General features: G+C 37.1%; 1 protein-coding gene across 6 annotated transcripts in view; it reads left to right on the forward strand.

Annotated features, from left to right (window-relative positions):
• ABCA12 (ATP binding cassette subfamily A member 12) overlaps positions 1-22,408 on the forward strand; it is a 193,924-nt gene that overhangs the window by 44,543 nt on the left and 126,973 nt on the right. For 3 of the 6 annotated variants that reach the window (XM_057745991.1, XM_057745990.1, XM_057745992.1), the window contains 3 exons: positions 11,898-11,989; positions 14,028-14,125; positions 16,779-16,964. In XM_057745991.1, the coding sequence (XP_057601974.1) occupies positions 11,898-11,989; positions 14,028-14,125; positions 16,779-16,964 (376 nt within the window). Of the gene's footprint in view, positions 1-2,173; positions 2,328-11,897; positions 11,990-14,027; positions 14,126-16,778; positions 16,965-22,408 lie in introns of those variants that run through there. The other 3 variants (XM_057745989.1, XM_057745988.1, XM_057745993.1) reach the window with 2 other exon arrangements.

Consider the following 22,408-nt stretch of genomic DNA (forward strand, 5'->3'; position numbering starts at 1 on the left):
TTTTCCTCACTTCCTGTTGCGATATGGCTTCTCCTGAACTGCTGTTGTTTTCAACACTGGCTCAGTTGCACCATCCGCTTGATGAGTGGTATACAGCAGAGGGATCGTCTGTTTCTGCTGCCCTTCTATCTGCCTTCCATCCAAATGACCTCCTGCATGTGTTTGAGATGTTCTAGGAATAAGCACACTTACAGGCCCACACTCTGAACTCGCGGCTCCAGGTGGAATCTGTGTAGCAGGGTGAAATTCCACCGCAGAACTGCAAAGGTCTTGCTGTATGCAGTTCACTGTGGCAGGATTTTGTTATAGAGGGGTGAAGACATGTAGAATTTTGTTATAGAGGCAATTTGCTGCTCTAGAGTTTATTAAAGGAATTGTGCCACAGTGCAAATATTGAAGGTTCACTGCAGTTTTCACTCGTTTAATATTAGGAGAGACACTGGTCTTTCTGGTGTCAGAAAAAGAAGGCTTTTAGAATGTAGTAATAAATAGTCTGGTGCATTTAAGGTCTTTCCAATTTCTCTTGAACTTTCAAAACTTTAATTCATACTGGTGTTATTGTATGTGTTAGTTTTTCCTGTGGCTGCTGTAACAAATTACCACAAACTTTGTGACTTAAAAACAACACCAACTTGTTAACTTATGGCTCTGGAGTTCAGAAGTCCAAAATTTAGTCTTAGTGCATTAAAAATTAAGGTGTTGGCAGGGCTGCCTTCCTTCTGGAGGCTCAAGGAGGGGATCTGTTTTCTGGCTTCTAGAGATTGCCCACTTTCCTTGGCTTTTGCCTCTTTCCCCCACTTTCAAAGTCAACAGTATAGCATCTTCCACTCTCAACTCTCTCCATTTTTTTTTCTCTTTACATTTTTTCTGGTCAACTTTCCTATTTCCCCTTCCTTTTTATTTTCAATTTTGTTTTTTTATGTAAGTTTGTATTTTAGTTGTGTAGATCAAATTTCTATTTATTATTTTTTCTACTAATAATGCATACTTACCCATGTTGCTCTTACTGTTTTTTTCTTTTCTTCCTTCTTTTTATAATAAAAACATATCCATACTGACAGTCCTTTTAACAGATTCATGAGGAAGTTAAGGTTTTGCTTTTCAGTCTTTGGTTTGGAATTACCCTCACGGTTTCCAAACGTGCCTTTTTTGAAAGTTCATTATCTCTGTATTGCACAAAGGGAGGAAGCTAGTGTTTTAGTATCAAACCTAATTGTGAAAAGATTTGTAATTCACAGCTTGCCTATTGTCTTGATTCATGTGTATGCCATCATCATATTTTATAAAGCAAATGTTAAAGTAAAGGTTACAAAACCATTAACCATTACAAAAGTTGTGGCTTTAATATTGGGGAAAACCTGCATATTCATTCACGCCATTATTATAGGTTTTTAAACAGAAAGAAAATATTATGTGTACAGGATAATTAATTTAGCTATTATGTTAAAGTTTGAGAACACCAAAAACATTTTATGCATCTGAAAGATTGGCTGCATTTATAATGGCTTTGATTACAAGAGAAGACATATATTATGGGAGAAAATAGTTAATATATAGTCAAATGAAAGTAAACAAAGTCATGGGAAATATACCACCAAGGAAAACAAATCCTCTAGATTTTTTTATTTGTATTTTTAAAATTTATTTATTATTTACTTGGCCGCACCACGCAGCATGTGGGATCTTATTTCCCCGACCAGGGATGGAACCCATGCCCCCTGCAGTGGAAGGTCAGAGTCTTAACCACCGGACCATCAGCAAAGTCCAACTCCAGATTTTTTAATATACTGCATATATTTATATATATTTTAAAAATTATGGCTATTCTGGTCACACTGTTTTCTGATCTACTCTTTTTAATTAGCAATATATTACAAATATTTTTTATATTATTTGACAGCACTTTTTTTGGTTGCATTGTATTTTATCATATGGATACACTGTGATCTATTTTTAAAACACTCTGGCAAATACTCTTGCAGCTATTTCCTTAGAATAAATCCAAGGAAGAGAAACTTGTGGGGCAACAAGCATTTTAAAGCCTTTTGATACATAGAGGACCCAAACAGTCATAATTCAGAAGATGATTTTACAACACAGTTACTGCGTTTCTTTCCTTTCCCATGCAAACGTCATAGTGATCTAATCATTGTTTTTTTTTTTTAACTTTTAGGTTACCTTGCACCTCGAAACCTTCCTAGTACTGGCTTCTTCCCATTCCTGCAAACCCTACTCTGTGATACAGACTCTAAATGCAAAGACACGCCCTATGGGCCAAAAGATCTGCTTCGCAGGAAAGGAATTGATCATGCACTATTTAAAGACAGGTAGGGGTACTTCCCAAGTGTGTTCAGTTGCTTTGAGAGAGCATATCTTGTTTCCTTATGAGATATTTGGAAAACCATCCTAGGTTACATATACAACTTTATTTTCTATATCTGCAAGTATGATGATCTAAATATGAATGAACAAAGTGGGTGCAAACTGGAATTACCATGTTTATGTGGGATTAAGCATGATCTACTTTGGATGAACTACTCAGATTTTGTCTTTTAAAACGACTAATGGTTACCAGAGGATAAGGGGTGGGAGGATAATTTGGGAGACGGGGATTGACATATACACACTACTATAAATAAAATAGATAACTAATAAGAAGAACCTCCTGTACAGCACAGGGAACTCTGCTCAATACTCTGTAATGGCCCGTATGGGAAAAGAATCTTAAAAAAAAAAAAAAAGGTGGATATATGGGAATCTAGACCATATACAGCCTCAGTTTTCCACCCTGAGATTTTAAACCTAAAGAGACACCCAAGAGCCCAACTGTCTGTAGAACTGAGAACAGCATCGTAATCTGAATTGACCATGAGGTTATTCTGGTAGAGATTTTTTTAAGTGTCTCTCAAGAAAAGATTGTATTTATAATCAGAGGTATAATCAGAGGTACTTGGTTCCAAATTTTAATTTAAATTCCTTGACGTGTGGCACCATTTCTCCTTTAATATTATCATTGTGATTTTGATCATCAGATAATATGGGTGGTACTTAAAGAGAGTAACTAACTATAAGCTGTTTAGCATAAAATATCAACATGTCAAGAATTGTCATGGGAAATGACTTAAGACCCATAAATATTGCATTGCTAATTCACATTGGTTTTGTTGTTTCAGTAAGTTATTTAGCCTTGGTACTTAAAAAACTCTGATGTTCATTCATTTATTTATTAATTTATTCAGGAAATAGTGGCTGAGAAATTTCTGTGTGCCAGGCACCATTCAAGGCACTGCAACACAGAGGTGAACCACACAAATTCTCTACCCTTTTTTAACTTGTATTTTAATGGGAAAGTAATCAAAAAAGCAATCAAATAAATAGCATAATTACTGATAATAATAAATGTACTAGCAAGAAAATAGAGCAGATTAAGAGGTAGAAACTGAAAGGTGGGAATTTAATAGGGTGGCAAAAGAAGGGCCTCTGCTAGAAGGTGAGATTTGGGTAGAGACCAGCAAGGGCAGGGAGAAACCAGCACCAATATGTGGACATCTGGAAGATAAAGTTCCAGGCAGAGAAACACTCAGTGATCCTGAAGTGGGGAAAAACCTGATCATTTAGAGGAACAGAAAGTAGGCTAATATGGCTAGAATATATAGTGAGGAATGATGGAAGTGGTAGAGGATATGGTGAAAAAATAAAAACCACGGGAGAAAGAGCATGAAGTATCAAACAGGTAAGGAAAAGGAAGGAATTTGTCTTTTGTTTTTAGTATAATGAGAATCCATTGGAAATTTCTGAGCAGGGAAGTAATATAACATAACATGTTCTAGGCATACACGAGCATTATCTCAGCTAGCAACTAGTCGTGTATTTTTGCGAGACCAAAAGCTGACTGGAGCCCATGCCCCCTTGTGTCATCAGTGTAGAGATAAAGTGAATGAATATTTTATTCATTCCACCAGTTCACAGACAGTCTCTGTGTCCCTGTGTGAGTGATGAATTAGGCATGATTTATGCCTGTGTTCTAGCAGGGGAAGGTAAATACTAACTCAACAGTGGGAGGAGATAGTGCAATGAAGAGTACCAGAAGGATGCCGAAGCAAGACATCCTCTGTATTTAAAGTAGAAAAAAGCTGGTGTAATCAGGCAAATCTTCATGGAGAAGCTGTATTTGAGATGGACAATTCGTGAACCAAGTGATAGAGCAGATATGGGGAAATTTAATGTCCATTATTTACAAATTGGATTACAGCTCCATCTGGGGCTCTCTTCTTTGTGTCTTTTTTATTTCTTCTGTGAAGAACTAAGTAATAATGAGAGAAATAGTTAACAATATCTAAGAAGTCTATAAAAGTACCTCCCCCAAAGAGATATTTTGCTATGTAATATAATAGAGAATCAAATTCATGGAGTCCCCTGAGACGAGCCATCGAGTTGGTTTTGGAACTAGGATTAAAGTCCAGATTTATGTTACCCTCTGTTGGTTATTCTCTACAGAGCTGATCATGTCTCTTTTTTTTTTCAGTTTTATTCTAATCTCCAGGTATTTTATTGAGCTCAAGCTGAATGTTGCTGTATATTCAGTATTTTCTCTAAACTAACGAGTAATTGAAGCTTAATTTGGGAAATTGTGTACAATAATAAAATTGCATTAGTGATATTTCCCACCATGCTATTAACTTTTATGCTTTATATAGCCATGCAATGAAACTGGGGCGTGGTTACTAGGTAAGCCATTTCACTAAAGTGCTTCACTTTGGTGAAGAAAGATTCACCAGCATAGCCTCATTAAGAAACAAAACAGTCTTCCTTTTCTGTTTTTTAAGTGAGGGCAAAAAAATGCCATCTTTGGCTTCATCAAAAGAGGCTCACCATGTTTATTTTGAAAGACATAATCACACTGCAGTCACTACTTGCTGGCCAGTTGCGCAGTGTTTTGATGCGTTTTTGCACTGGCACTAGCCTTCTGTTATTAAATTCATACTTCTCTATGCATTAGCTTCAGGATGAGGTGCTTTAAAAAAAAATTCAACAGTATATGCAGCACCAACTGTAACCAGCTGTCTGAAAGAAGAAATGATTACATTTATGATTTTTTTGCTCTTTTGCACAAGGGATGATCCAACATCATGGGACATACCCTTGTGTTTCTTCCTCCCTGCCCTGCCTCTAAGAATACATCAGAACAGTGGGGGCCCCTGGCCGTGCCATTGCTCACACAGCTGGCAAATGGCAAAGATCATCTTGCAGAGCTCACAGGGTCATTATTTGGAGAAGCAATTCAGCATTCCTGCAGATCCTGTGGGGGAACTGCCTCTGCGGATTTATTCCCTCTCTCTGTCATGTCGACACCCATCCATGACCCGTGGTTTCCAAATTCATACCTCTGCTCCTGTTGCATGGCTCCTTCAGAACTTGAAACATAATTCATCAGATTCTATTCAGGGAAATTTTTCACGTGCCACGGCTTTTATTTAGTATTGAAAAACATGAATGTGTTTACAAACTGACCTAAAGATAGTATTGGGAATCTAAGGTAAGTGGAATTAGAGCAGGTATGTGTCCTCATTTGACTATAAAGATGAGGTGAGATATGTAGGTAATTTATAGAGTAATTTATAACCATCTAGTAATCATTTTAGTGAGCATTCATATGAAAGTAAAGGTTGAAATTTCATTTATCAAAAACAAAGTGGAAGGAAGTCTTAACTGCCACACAGGCAAAATTGTTAATTGAGTTAAAATGTATTGAATGTGTACCATGTGCTGGAGACTATGCAAGTCGCTATGGGTACAGAGATGACTAAGGCACATCCCTATACAAACTTAAAATCTAGTGGGGGAGAGAGAGAGAGAGAGACTGCTAAACAGGTAAATTAATCTGTGATATGGTAAATGTGATGAATATTTGTTTATTTCTCACTGTGCCCAGAACATTAGACAGCAAGTGGTGAAGAGTTACACAGGCAACCTGAGGCATTGTTTCTGCCTGAGGAATGTGCATCTGACTGTTGGATATATTAATGGAATGCAGAGAGGTTTAGGTGGGGAGATGTCAGAAGAGTTCTCCAGAGACCTGTATGGGTGAGATTATTAAGGAGAGATAGGGTGGTAATTACCAGACTAGAGGATGGTATATTTTAGATAGGCCATAAAAAAAGAATCTCAGGGATTTCCCTGGTGGGCACAGTGGTTAGGAATCTGCCTGCCAATGCAGGGGACACGGGTTCGATCCACGATCTGGGAAGATCCCACATGCCGCGGAGCAACTACACCCGTGCACCACAACTACTGAGCCTGCACTCTAGAGCCTGAGAGCCACAACTGTTGAGCCCTCATGCCACAACTACTGAAGCCCATGGGCCTAGACCCCTTGCTCGGCAACAAGAGAAGCCACCGCAGTGAGAAGCCTGTGCCCCTCAAGGAAGTGCAGCCTTTGCTCGCCGCAACTAGAGAAAGCCTGCACACAGCAACGAAGACCCAACACAGCCAATAAATTTAATTAATTAATTAATTAAAAAAAAGAATCTCAGAACTTAATAAAATACAGATCGATGGGGGCCCTTGTATAGTCAGTTTAGAAGAATAGGCAGATAACTTTGCTACTAACTGTGATGACAAACTTACATATTCACTTATAGTGTTGCCAAATTAATCTGCCTGGGTCAGGGCTAGGTAGAACATAATATGTACAGGGTCCTCTGAAAGCTGCTGTGATGTTATCTCCGCTTCCATATGTTACATGCTTCTGATACACATCTACCCCCAAGGCATTTCCTCATCTGCCCATCATGGTGCCTTTAGAAATGTATTAGCTCAGATACACATTATATCTCCAAAGTCCCACCAAAGAATATAAAAAACCGTAGGACAGAGCAACGTACGGAGGCATTTCTAAATCTTAACACCTTAAATAATATAGATTGTCGATTGGTAAGTGAGCCACGTAGAAGAGAGGTGTATGTTGAACATGGGCACACGGGGATTATGTCCGAAGCGTGGATGACCCTGAAGGAATGGACATCAGAATGAAATTCAAGAAAATAATGAAAAAAATTAAAATTTTCATGTGAATGACTCCTGCTTGAGGGTAGTCAGGAAGGACAACTGTATCAAATCACTGAGGTGGCCTCAATGCCATTACCACATTCTTATTTGTACTTAAAAGTTGGTAGTGAACGTCATCTGAAGCTGGAGTCAGAACTGGGCCTGGAGCAGGTTTCACAGCTTCCTTCCAGGTGTCGCTACATACCCGTATAATTATAACTCTGGGGAAAAAGGGAAAAAATATAAAAAGTTTAACTAATCCTTAGAGACAAAAAAGAAAGTCAGAATTTTCTTTTTAGGATTTACCATATGTGTCTTTCTTGGAAGCTATTGCTTTTAAAGACAGAACTACCACGGAACACATGGATGCCGCCCACACAGGCAGTCAGTCTTTCCCACTCACGGAAATACAGAGACATCCAATACAAGTGCATAAATCCTACTCTTACAGTGATATCTATAAACGTGACATTTCCCAAATGTAACTGTCGGTAGACACGTCTGAGGAGAAGTAAAACTACTCTGAGCCTGGTTTCCCTCCCGGTATCTTAAATTTAACATTCTGAATCCAAGATGTTTCCCTTATTAAATTCCTTTTCCAAGTAGAGCACTATAAATGCCATAGATGCAGAATCTACTTCTTCAACATCCTAGAGGCAAGGCCCTTCTGCATCTCTGTGGTACTGTACATGTGGCTGGCTCCAGCAAAAGGCAGTATAGTGATGCCTTGGGCCACTCGGAGATTTGACTCAGGTTTTCTTGCCTTACCCAGAAGGTTGAATTTTCTGGACTCAGGTGAACCTACATGCTGGATTCAGGGGGCATCTAAGTTTTGCATAATGCCTTAATACACCTCCCAGAGATATCTAGTATGAGAGAGATTCTCTGAGACTTCCTTAGGCCTATTCAGAGTTCTGGAATAGGAGTTTTAAATCCTCCTGAATTGGTCCTAGGGAGTAGGATTGGGGAGAGGTCATCACTGAATAAACCCACTTCTCTGTCATAGCCTAGTACAGGGGTTCTCAATCTCAGCATCATTGCTACTTGGGACCAGATGATTCTTCGCTATGCTGTGCATTGTAGAATGTTTGGTAGCACCCCTGGTCTCTACCCACTAGATGCCAGTAACATCACTCCCATTCAGTTGTGATGACCAAATATGTCTCCAGATAGTGTCCATTTATCCCCTTGGGAGCAGGGGAGGGAACGCAAAATCGCCCCCAGTTGAAAACCGCTAGTCTAGTGAAAGGATGGAGAAAGAGATTTTAAGGTAGCAAGAGGCATAAAGTAGGTTATAATTCTAGGATCTTTCTCTTAAGAAACACAAATGACAACTTTAGTTTAGCACCCCAAGTCATGTGTTGTCATCACCCCCGGGCATGTCCTACTTAGTTATTATCATTAATGTATTATAATCCCTGGTTTTTTTATTTGACTTGCCCATTATATTACATATCATGGGAATTTAATAAATGTTAGTGAGTTTATGAATGCATATGGTGGATACAGTGCAAGATTGATTATATGTTTGTATCTGTGGTGCTGTCTCTGGGTGCTTCCTCTTCCAAGGACCTTTGTAGAAGCAGGTGTTCAACAATGGAGGCAGGGCAGATGCTTTAAAAACAAGATGCTTCCTTAGCCATCAGTTCTTCCAGATGATATTCTTTGTTATCCGTTATTCAATGCTTGCCATGTGCTAAACATCCTACCATCTGCCAACACAGTGCACTGCAGATAGACTTTACTCAAGAATTTTACAGTCTAAGGAGAAAATTGATCGTTATGCAAATGGAACATTCCTCTTATGAGTAAACTGATAAAGAAATTAAATAATAAAATAAAGAAGAGGTTACAAAATTCTGGGTAAGGGCCTTTCCCTCTTCTCACCTCACCAGCCAATGCTTGCAGGTTCCAGATTATGAATAAGGGTGCATCCATTTGGTGTCCAGAGATCTTGCAGGTTCTGGTATTCTAGAAGGGTTATGTGCGGAGCATAGATACACAAGTATGGGGCTTTGGCTCCATACTGCTGGTGAAGGCTGTCTTTGTACCATCTTCTCTGTGGGTACTTTGACGGTTAATGAGTGCCTAAGATGACAAGGCCCACCAGACAGGCACTTGATAAGCATATCTCACATAGTATTCACAAAAACCTTGCAACATAGGTGTATCATTCCTAATTTGCAGATGAGGCTGCAATTTTTCAGGAAGAGGCAGAGCTAGGATTCAAAAGACCTCTACTAACTCCAAAGTTCTTTCTTCTACACCCCAGCAATACTGTCTCTTTTTGTTTAATCAGCCATTCAGTCTTATGGTTCAGTACTGCGCTAGGTGTTTCAAATAAAAAGATCATCATCATGGTGCCTCCTTCCAAAGATGTCACAGCCTAAAATGGAAAAGTGGTAGGAATAGGTACACAAACAAACATAAAACACTTAAAATTGATATAAAGCAAGTATGCACAAAGTGCTTCAATTGTGTGAAATAATGGAAAAGGTACTGTTTCTCATTTATCACTCGAAGAGCCATAGAGTTCTCTGCCTATAAGCATGGTCATACTAATTGGAAAGTTCAGAGATTACCTTTAACTCATAAGACTGGCTAGCTACCTGTCCTCCTTTAGTAATTTAATAGGGAGTGAAAAGAACTAATTACCTTTGCTTGGGGGAGGTAAACTGTATTTCAACTTAGAGGCTTAATTCATCTTTTTACCCGCAATGCTTGCTGTTGTACATTTATTTTGTGGTTTCCATTTTAAGAGTTTACAGATAGTAGTTATGTTGAGCAGTGGCAGAGGACACATGCCATCGAGTACATATTGTAAATGCAAAATAAAACTGGGGGAAATTTGTAAGAAGATGAACAGCAAGGTACATGGGATATCCCATGCTCTCTCTCTGACAAAAAGCCATACATAATAGGACCACCTAAAAGGAGATGAACCACCTCCCCACTCCTGTAACACAGGATACGTGGACAACCGTGTAACTGTGGGCACTGCCTGGTCAAGGACGGGTCCTGTTAGAAAAGAGGCCTCCAAAGTTCCTTGTCTGGAAGAGCCATTTTCTGTTGAACAAATTCAAACCTGTTGAGCCAGCAGCTTGCCGGGAAGGGGATGAACTTGTCTTTGGTGTTGAAAGAATATTTGAAGGAGTAGTTTTAGGGCTCTGATTTCAACGTGGGAAAATGGGCAAGGTATCCCCTGTAGAGCGGACACAGCTTTTGCTTCTCCAAGCTCACACTTTCTTAGTTTTCTATCACCTCTTCTTTTTTCTCCCCACTCCTATTTATTATTCAGTCTCTGTTTTCTCTTGCTCCTTCTTTGCTCTTTTTGGTCTTTGTCACTCTCCCTTTGGTTTTTGTTGCTGTCCTTATTGCTTAAAATTTTTATGAAGGCAGTTTTTCCCTTTATTTTCAAAATGTGTTGCTATTCAGTAGTGTTCTTTACAGTATTTCAAGTTGAACAAAAAATGTTGAGAAAAAAGAAAAGTGAAGCCGACTTTCTTAGACTTTCTAAAACTTCTGTTGGAGAGAAGGGAAAGGTTCAGGTCAGTTCTCATTTTTATCTGAACAGTTTTCCCTTCCAAATAGTCCGCATAAGGAATGTAAAAAGATTTAGGGGAATACAATCACGGTCATGAATAATTCAGATGTGCATTAAGAATGCAGAGCTTTTGGAGCAACCAGTACATTCTATAGAGAATATTGGAAGACCACTAGGGAATGAAAACAAATATCACCTCTTATCATCTTTATTAAAAGGACAACCTGGGGAAAAAATAGAGCTTTTTCCAATTACAAATCATAAAGTACCCTGGAACCAGGATTTGGATCTTGTTTCTAAAAAGGGAAGTCAAATCAAATCACAGTAGCAAGCAGAACTTCTTGCTTTTCCACTATCATCTTTTTATATCCGTTCTTACATACTGTAAGTGAGCTTTTTGTAAACAACCAGAGGAAATCCACATTATTCACTCCAGACATCTGGACTTACTTCACTCTTAAAATAGATATATTTATTTTAGACACTTACTTTAGGTCTATCAAGTTTTCAAGAAAATATGATTATTTCCGTTTTAATGATAAGAAACTAAACTGGTAGTTCAGATTTTTAAAAAAAAAACGTTACTGAATGGTGGGGTGGTCCAATAATGTTTTCTTCCAAAAGCTGGTGTGATCATGCTGTGCAGGCATTCCTGGCACCACATGCTATCATTATAGCCTTGACACATTCAGTGCAATTAAAACCCTGTGTATGTCATTATTTCTTTAACACCTGGTGCCACCTGTAATGACACCAACTACAGTGCCTAGCACAGAGTAGATATTCAATAAATGTGTGTTCTTCTTCTTCTTTGAATCTTTCTTGTAAATATTCATCTTCGACAGTCTTCAAAATGCCACCTGTAATATAACATAGAAAATTTGTTTTACTTTCATGGTTGACAAATAAGCAGATCTATATTTCAGTCTCTGAAACACCCTTTGACTCCTGTCTATTTGGGATCTGCCATCTTTTTAAAAGAAAAAATATATATCATAAATATTTTCAGTATTTGCCTCTACTGTCCTTTTTTGTTTCTACAAGAGTAAAGTAAAAAAAAAAAAAAAAAAAAAAACTATTTTAAACCTTATCTAGGCCATTTCCTCTGAGTAAAAATTTACCTTATAGGAGCCCTTATATATTCATTGGTATATGGTTAGGTGAGTTTTGTCATTAAAATCCTTGAAAGTAGATTAAAAATTTGAAAGTCCTAGGAGAGCCCTGGACTCTGCCACATAATACATTGCTGTAACTAACTGAAATTAATGTGAGTGAAGTTATAGAGTTCTTGCTTTTTCTTCTCTAGTGAAATTCTAAGAAAGTCATCCAACCTGGAGAAGGACAGCAATTTATCACTCCAGAGCACTGAAGTTCCAGAAGAAAGGCACTCATCACTGGGTAAGCGATCCTCTTCTGTCCAGTTTAGAACAGGCTTTTGGAACAACCAGTAAAGGTCTAGTCTTTAAAAGTTATACTTTTAATTTTTCAAACAAAGATGGAACGCCTAGAATATCCCTAAGAAATCTAAATGTTCCTTATGGTTGCCTGAGTATGATGGTGCAATTATGCAAAGGTCTTGAGAATAATTGGAAATTAAGTTCTTATTGAAATACTGTCTAGAAGCAAAACCCTAAATGATAATTGGAAATTAAGTTCTTACTGAAATACTGTCTAGAAGCAAAACCCTAAATGGTACTAATATAATGTTGAGAATTACACACTTTCCCGGAATCGACTAGGGACTCTTCAGTCATCTGCAATTAGATGACACTAGCATGGCTGGAATGCCCAGCAAGAAAAAATATTAGATTGAATCTCAGATATTTGTCCAAACTTTACATTTTACAGGTGAGGAATATGAGGCCCAAGAAGGTTAAGCACCCTGCCTGTCCCAGACATCCAGCCGACCTGGTACTAGAGCAGCTGCCAGGGTGGGACTTTTCCAGTTGTCTTCTTCTTCCTCACACTCTACCACTCAGTATCACAGACATTCATTGTTCTCTGTACTTCTTTTGTTCACAGCTAGGCCAGCAGCCCTCAGATGTTAGTGTGCAGAATAGCCACTGAACCTTATTCCTGCAGGTGCTCTTGAGAAACATTCATTGGAAGCCACAAATTGTGAATAAACACTCACAGCATCAGGACTGTTTTATATCCATTAGCACTTTTTTATTGGGTGCCTGCTATCATGTAGGCACAGTCCTAGGTACTGGAGATACACTAGTGAACAAAACAAAGATTCCTGTATGTCAGAATATGATTGGTGCTCTGGGATAAAAAAAGAAAAAGGAATACCTTTAAAAATGCCATGCAATATTTAACATTCTATGATATTAACATTCCAATACAAGTTGAAGGACCAAATGAAAAAAAGTCCCTCGTTATTGTAGTAGGAATATGGTGGTGAGTGGTTCTGAGAGGTTAACACGCTGTTGTGAATGATGTCTGGGTGCTTGGCTGAGTAGGTTAAAACACAGTAGAAATGACATCATATCGCTGTGGTCCAGTAAGCTTTGCTCTGCTCAGTAGCCACGGATTATGATTCTTACCCTGGCCAGTCATCTCACAGATGTATTGCTTTGAGCTAAAGGAACCTGTTGGTAAATTCTGTAGCCTCGTGAGTTTTTTAACAAAGCCTAGGCCCCACTGATGTTAGGTCACTGTGTCTTTGAATATTAAGATTCTTTCTTGTGAGGATAATAAAGGATTTCTGTCCAAAGTTTATAAAAGTTAACACACCAGCTTAATAAACATCCATGCTATGGATCTGAACACACTCTTCCAGCTAATACTCCTAACCCAGAACACTCTGCCACATTATAAATAGTACTGGATGAGGCCACTTTGGGAATTACTTAATTAGAATCTAGTGTGGTCTGGACTAATTGCTTCCTCCCATTTATTTGATCTGAAATATCATTCAGAAACCACTTTGGGGAGGAGAGAATTTATGATCCTAAGCAGATTTTAGCCTCCCAATTGAATAATTAAAAAAAAAAAAAACCCATTATCACCAGATGTGCATTGGCAGATCCTTTGAACAGATGTTGGGTATGATGGATCTGTGGAGCTAGTGGAGGCACCTCCAATCCTCTAGGCCTGAACAGAAATGATTCAGTTTATTAGGCAATAATATTGGTGATAAAGTTTAATGATATAAACTGGAATGAAAGCAAATGACATCCAAAATGATTGGAAAAAACCCAAGAGCAGATCAAAACCATCACAGTTTTATGTGAAAGGAAAAACTGATGGACCTTGCCATTTTGCCAGTATGAAACTTTCATGGAAGATGCCTATTTGAGGACATTCTTGTTGTGGAGTTTGTGAGAGCATGAGTGATATTTATAGATTCTTATGTGAACCTGCCCATTTGTATGTGTGTGTGTGTGTGTGTGTGTGTGTGTATGCTAATTTCTTCTTTCTTTTACAACAGCCACAGTATTTCCTAGTCCAAGTTCTGATCTGGAAAGCACTGGAACAGATACTTTCAATGGTAGTCAAGTGTTTGCCCGGATCCTTAGCTTGGAAAAGGTAATTTCACTCAGTTTTGTACTGGACTCATAATAAAAAGCAGGTAAACAAATGCCTCTTAGATTAATAGAGGAATCTTCCAAACGGGAAGAGTATTCCCATTTGGAGTAATATCTCAGGGAGATTCTTTTCTTAGGAGCTCTTTGATAAAAAACTTAATTTTGAGACATTCTAAATTCCTTAAGTTCTTGAATATTTATTTACTTCCCTGTTAAGTCCCTTAACTGAACTTAAGATGTTCATTTAGTAAAAAATAGGGTAGCATTATATGTGATCTTTTAATTTTCTGAAGCAAGGAAGAAAAAATGCTGTATGAAAGCAAATGAAGCTGTAACACTCGTCAGACTTGCTGCCTTATCCATACTAACAATGCTTTTGGGAAAATCACAGCTATAAAAAATATCTCCCCAAAGTAATAAAGTCCCTTTCCTTAGCATGGTTTAAAGAGCTTACCTGTGGACTTCCGTCTATTAACTAGTCTTCTACTTTAGGATTCCAGATTGCAAGATGATAAACATCATTTCTATGAGAGGTGTAAATTGGCACCTGTGAGCTATATGTGTGTGTGCACATATACAAGCATTTTAAGAAACTGAATCTGCCTTTATGCAGAAGAGGTACTCTTTGGTTAACTACAGTCACCACTTTTTCTTATTGTCTTTTATCCAACCAGATTCATACATTTAAGTTATTTGGTTGGCCCTTGGGCATTTGAGTCCTGTTTTACGTGCTCTTCAGAAATTAAGAAGAGGTCACTTTTAACATTTTTCCTTAGAGAGACTATCTCTCTCTCTCTCTCTCTCTCTCTCTCTCTCTCTCTCTCTATGACACACACATGCACACTCACACACACGCATGCACACACATGAATTTTTAATAATATATCCATCTCTTATGTAGTACACATTTCTTCCATCTCAAACGTGGGGCATAACTTTGTTCTTTATTTGTATGCCTGTGACCATAACCACTGCTGCTTAATATGTCTATTAGTTCCCCTTGAATTGACATTCTTTATAACTGAGGCATCTTGATAAACTAGTTTATGTCAATAAGCCAAAGAACAACACAAAAATGTATGTCAGGAAAAGGCGCCATACTTTTCAAGGCAATTCTGCCAGTGCTGTTGAAATATAAGACTTTCACAGTCAGTTCAGTCTAGATTTTGAAAGTCTAGTTTATATAATAGTTGAGGTACCTAAGTCACCCTGTGCAGCTGAGGAAGCCCCACCACGTGCCCACTTAAATTCCAGTATAAAGCCTCCACAAATCATGCCAGGGTATAAACTAGGAAAAGTTATTTTATTCCATTCTGTTTCTTCCATACTGGTTCCTAGAAGCAAACAGCCTTGCATTGTATCAGTTAAATTCTTTAATAGCTAGAATAGTAATGCTATTCTCAAAAATACCACTTTATTGTATTGAAACTTCCAGGTTCTCTTTCTCATATGGAATAAAATTTCAGAATTTGGTGAGGCAGCACAGAGTCATATATCCAGTGGAGATAAGTCAAAAATGAATTTTCTATGTATAGATACATATTTTCAGAGTAGTTGGAGCAGGGAAGGGTTGTAAAAATAGGGATGACATATTGATGCCTGTGTCAGCAGTCTCTCTGATTCCTCTTTCTTTCTGTTTACTGCTTTCTGCAACCCTTGCAAGAATAAGTAGAGAAATCATTTTGGGGTGCATTTATATGTAACGTTAGGAAAGAGATATGGATGAATGACTAGAAGACCTGGCACTTAGAGTATATCCTAGAATAAGTGGAGCCTGTCTTGTTTCATTACATTTAGAAGTTGAATCACTAGAAGGCAGAGTGCAGATTTTGTGATACAAAGGGGGGATGAAGTTAGTTAGCCCTCACCTCACAGATTATAAGAATTAATTATTAGGAAGGATGCATCAAGTATTGTAACTAATTGTAATTGGCTCTATAAATATCTAAACAACTTAATGGTGAATGTGATCAATATTATAGCTGAAAATAGTGCTGCATCTGTGACTGGTCTGTACTGTGAAATATATGGGGGACTTCCATTATTAAAATACTTTCCAATTATTGCCTTTGATAATCATATGTTTTATGTATTTTTGTACATGTGGTTTTCTTTTTTATTTATATGCATAATTCTTAAATGAAATAATTGCTTTGCAAATGAACATAATCCATGTTTTTCCACTTCTCTAAATAAACACTGTTGGTCTTGAGATTAGACTCTGAAGCTCGTCCTTTTTGGAAGTCTTCCAAAGATCCTGGCCAATTTCCCATGAAGTGTTACAAATTATTAGGACACCTGAGTCTCTGCCGCTAAATGCCCATGAAAAGCTAAGATTTTTAAGTCTGAAGATTTTTGTGAGACAAGATCTAGTATGTTTAGGTTGTCTAGTCAGACACAGGAAATGAATTCAGTTTAAAAAATCATATGTAAATCTTTTAAATCATAAAGATAAGAATTACCACATTCACACATTCTCTCAGTGACTTTTCATTGATAAAGGCAATGTATTTTAGTGTTAATTTAATAGTTACTATAACGCAGGACCTTAAAATGGCTATGATGTAGACAGGTCAGTTTCCTTGAAGACTAAGACACTTTAATATCTATATTGACTAACATTATTATACCACTCATCTCACACACATTTTTAGCTTTTACAGCAAAATTCAACTACAGAAGATATACGAAGAGAACTGTGTGAGAGCTATCCAGGATATACTGCTGATTATGCCTTCTCCTGGACCACTCTAGGGAAAAATGTTTTTAACATATTTTGTCTGTACAACATGACCCTTTTAGAGTCTTCTCTCCAAGAACTAAGAAACCAGCTCTCTCAGGTGAGTGTAAATATTTTAACATAATCAAGATCTCATAAACAGTAGAAGGAAATGTGTTGTTTCCATTCTTGTATACACAGAGTGACTCAAAATGAATTAAAGAGCAAATCCACAGCCCTCATGGGCTAGGAAATACTGACTGAAATATTGGTTCACCTTTGGCATGAGTTCCTCGTGCAGAGATTCACACACAATGTCTAATTCTAAGTAATGTCTACTTGCCATTTAAGTGTGCAGGATTGGAATTATGTTAATGTTGAACCAAAAATGTTGCATTATGGTTAATGTGGAGACATCTTTGTAGACGAAATTTGACTTTGCTGTATGGTGAATGAAGATTGGCTGCTTTCTCTGAGATATTTTTTTTAAGGGAGATTACTCAGGATGTAATGTAAGTTTAATAATTAAACTGTCAGAGCTTTGTAACTCTCAGAATTTAGAATAAGGGATAAACTTTAAAATGTTTCTTCTGAGATCAAACCCAATTTACAAATTTGATTTTTTTTTATGAAACAATATATCCCTCTTTCTGAACTATTATACATTAAAACCAAGAACTTTATAATATGGAGTGCTAATGATCATTTTTATGAGCTAGTCTTAAACTAAGATGTGAAAATAAGACACTGATAAACATTTAGTCAAGCTCCATATACAATGAAAGTTCACAAAAATATTCAGAATTCTCTCAAAAATTTTATGAACAGGAATAGATGAAACATGTCCACATCTAACATTTTTCCCCTTGGTTCTCTGAATTTTATTGTAAGTAAGTATAGAATGCTTAAATTACTCTTCCGTAATCTGAGTTTTCCAAATTAATTGGATTAGAGACACTTTTATAATAACCCCAGTCCAATGTAGAGCACTTAAAATTCTATGTCAATAAACTCAGCAGTCATTTAGAATGTGTGGTTAAGAATATGTTGTTCAAAAATTGATAAACCTTTAGTAAGACTTATCAAGAAAAAGAGGGAGAGGACTCAAATCAATAAAATTAGAAATAAAACAGGAGAAGTTACAACAGACACCACAGAAATAAAAAGCATCATAAAAGGCTAGTATAAGCAACTATATGCCAATAAAATGGACAACCTGAAAGAAATGGAGAAATTCTTAGAAAGGTATAACCTTCCCAGACTAAATCAGGAAGAAATGGAAAATATGAACAGACCAATCACAAGTAATGAAATTGAAACTGTGACTGAAAATCTTCAAACAAACAAAAGTCCAGGACCAGATGGCTTCACAGGTGAATTCTATCAAACATTTAGAGAAGAGTTAGCACCCATCCTTCTCAAACTCTTCCAAAAAATTGCAGAGGAAGGAACACTCCCAAACTCATTTTACGAGGCCACCATCACCCTGATACCAAAACCAGACAAAGATACTACAAAAAAAGAAAATTAAAAGCAGCTCATGCTGCTCAATATCAAAAAAACCAAACAACCCAATCAAAAAATGGGCAGAAGAGCTAAATAGACATTTCTCCAAAGAAGACATGGAGATCGCAAAGAAACACATGAAAAGATGCTCAACATCACTAATCATTAGAGAAATGCAAGTCAAAGCCACAATGAGGTATCACCTCACACAAGTCAAAATGGCCATCATCAAAAAATCTAGAAACAATAAATGCTGGAGAGGGTGTGGAGAAAAGGGTACCCTCCTGCACTGTTGGTGGGAATGTAAATTGGTGCAGCCACTATGGAAAACAGTATGGAGGTGCCTTAATAAACTAAAAATAGAACTACCATACAACCAAGCAATCCCACTCCTGGGCATATACCCAAAGAAAACCATAATCCAAAAAGAAACATGTACCACAATGTTCATTGCAGCACTATTTACAATAGCCAGGACATGGAAGCAACCTAAATGCCCATCAACAAATGAATGGATAAAGAAGATGTGGCACATATATACAATGGACTATTATTCCACCATAAAAAGGAATGAAATTGAGTTATTTGCAGTGAGGTGGATGGACCTAGAGTCTGTCCTACAGAGTGGAGTAAGCCAGAAAGAGAAAAACAAATACTGTATGCTAACTCATATATACGGAATCTAAAAAAAAAAAAAAAAAATGGTACTGATGAACCCAGTGACAGGGCAAGAATAAGGATGCAGATGCAGAGAATGGACTGGAGGACATGGTGTTGGTGGGGTGGGGGGGTGAAGCGGAAGCTGGGATGAAGTGAGAGAGTAGCATAGACATATATACACTACCAACTGTAAAATAGATAGCTAGTGGGAAGTTACTGTATAACAAAGGGAGATCCACTCGATAATGGGTGATGCCTTAGAGGGCCAGGACAGGGAGAGCGGGAGGGAGTCGCGGGAGGGAGGGGATATGGGGATATATGTATAAGTACAGCTGATTCACTTTGGTGTACCTCAAAAGCTGTTACAAGAGTATAAAGCAATTCTATTCCAATAAAGAGTTTAAAAAATGTACTTTGTCTTCAGGAGATATTTAAAAAAAAAAAAATGCCATACGATCATCTCAATAGATGCAGGAAAACCTTTTGACAAAATTCATCACCCATTTATGATAAAAACTCTCCATAAAGTGGGCTTAGAGGGAACCTACCTCAACATAATAGAAGCCTTATACGACAAACCTACAGCAAACATCATTCTCCATGGTGAAAAACTGAAAGCATTCCCTCTAAGATCAGGAACAAGATAAGGATGTGCATACTTGCCACTACTATTCAACATAGTTTTGGAAGTCCTTGCCACAGCAATCAGAGAAGAAAAAGAAATCAAAGGAATCCAAATTGGAAAGGAAGGAATAAAACTGTCACTGTTCACAGATGACATGATACTATACCTAGAAAATCCTAAAGATGCCACCAGAAAACTACTTGAGCTAATCAATGAATTTGGTAAAGTTGCAGGATATGAAATTAACACATAGAAATCACTTGCATTCCTATACACTAACAATGAAAGATCAGAAAGAGAAATTAAGGAAACAATCCTATTCACCATTGCAACAAAAAGAATAAAATACCTAGGAATAAACCTAACTAAGGAGGTAAAACACCTGTACTCAGAAAACTATAAGACACCGATGAAAGATATCAAAGACAACACAAACAAATGGAGAGATAAAACATGTTCTTGGATTGGAAGAAGCAACATTGTGAAAATGACTATACTACCCATAGCAATCTACAGGTTCCATGCAATCCCTATCAAATTACCAATGGCATTTTTTAGAGAACTAGAACAAAAAATCCTAAAATTTGTATGGAAACACAAAAGACCCAAATAGCCAAAGCAATCTTGAGGGAAAAAACAGAGCTGGAAGAATCAGAGTCTCTGATTTCAGACTATACTACAAAGCTACAGTGATCAAGACAATATGGTACTGGCACAAACACAGGAATATAGATCAATGAAACAGGAGAGAAAGCCCAGAGATAAACTATGGTCAACTAATCTATGACAAAGGAGGCAAGGATATACAATGGAGAAAAGGCAGCCTCTTCAGTAAGTGGTGCTGGGAAAACTGGACAGCTACAAGTAAAAGAATGAGATTAGAACACTTTCTATCACCATACACAAAAATAAACTCAAAATGGATAAAAGACCTAAATGTAAGGCCAGACACTATAAAACTCCTAGAGGAAAACATAGGAAGAATACTCTTTGACATAAATCACAGCAAGATCTTATTTGACCTACCTCCTATAGTAATGGAAATAAAAACAAAAACAAATAAGTGGGACCTAATGAAACTTCAAAGCTTTTACACAGCAAAGGAAACTGTATACAAGACGAAAAGACAACCCTCAGAATAGGAGAAAATATTTGCAAACGAATCAACAGACAAAGGATTAATCTCCAAAATATATGAACAGTTCATCCAGCTCAATATCAAAAAAACAAACAACCCAATCAAAAAATGGGCAGAAGACCTAAATAGACATTTCTCCAAAGAAGACATACAGATGGCCAAGAGGCACATGAAAAGCTGCTCAACATCGCTAATTATTAGAGAAATGCAAATCAAAACTACAATGAGGTATCACCTCACACTGGTTAGAATGGGCATCATCAGAAAATCTACAAACAATAAATGCTGGAGAGGGTGTGGAGAAAAGGGAACCCTCTTGCTCTGTTGGTGGGAATGTAAATTGATACAGCCACTATGGAGAACAGTATGGAGGTTCCTTGCAAAACTAAAAATAGAGTTACCATATGACCCAGCAATCCCACTACTGGACATATACCCTGAGAAAACCATACTTCAAAAAGACACATGCACTCCAATGTTCCTTGCAGCACTATTCACAATAGCCAGGACATGGAAGCAACCTAAATGTCCATCAATAGATGAATGGATAAAGAAGATGTGGTATATATATACAATGGAGTATTACTCTGGCGTAACAAGGAATGAAATTGGGACATTTGTAGAGACATGGATGGACCTAGAGACTGTCATGCAGTGTGAAGTAAGTCAGAAAGAGAAAAACAAATATCCTATATTAAAGTATATATGCAGAATGTAGAAAAATGGTACAGATCAACTGGTTTGTAAGGCAGAAATAGAGGCACAGATGTAGAGAACAAACATATGGACACCAAGGGGGAAAATGTGGGGGGGTGGGGGTGGGGTGGGATGAATTAAGAGATTGGGATTGCTATATATACATTACTAATAAGAAAAAAATATCAAAGTGTACACTTTAAATATATGCAGTTTATTGTATGTCAATTATATCTCAATAAAAGCTCTTAAAAAAAAAGAAAATGTTGTTCATAATCACATTTTCAGCATGAAAGACCTGAATTAAGACAGAACAAAATAAGACAGAACAAAAGCCTGCCTTTACTAGTATGAATGAGCTTATTAAGAAGATTGTTTTGAGTGAGAATATAATGAAGGTATTAGGTGGTTCCTATGATCCAGAGCAAAAGTAAAGGTCATGGTTTTTATTTGTTCATTTGCTCATAGTACAGGAGGTGATTATTACACAAGATATTCACTGTAAATCATTATTATATCTAAAGTTCCTTGTATTGCAACAGAACTTTGGAAATATTTTATTTTGTGAAGTATGTGTAATTTTAATAGTAAACATTTTCATATTTGTATGCATAAATATTCACACACGTATATAAAACATAAATTTTAAGGGTTTCCTATGCAAATAATAAATAATATAAAGTCTACTAATGGATATGGAGAAGATATTTCTGCAGGTCCTAAACCAGATCCTAAAGAAAAGCAAAAACATTACTCCAAAGCTAATTTTAAGAAATTAAATTTTTTAATTTCCCAAAACACAATTTAAAATAGTTTGTATAAAGAGTTTTGTTAACCAAACATTAAATATGCCAATTTCTGAAATTGTAGGAAAAAAATCTAATTACATATAAAATCATTTGAAATGGTTATAGTTTTTCCAAATAAAAGATGACTTCAA

This window comes from Hippopotamus amphibius, chromosome 8 (assembly GCF_030028045.1).
Source record: "Hippopotamus amphibius kiboko isolate mHipAmp2 chromosome 8, mHipAmp2.hap2, whole genome shotgun sequence".
Taxonomy (NCBI): domain Eukaryota; kingdom Metazoa; phylum Chordata; class Mammalia; order Artiodactyla; family Hippopotamidae; genus Hippopotamus; species Hippopotamus amphibius.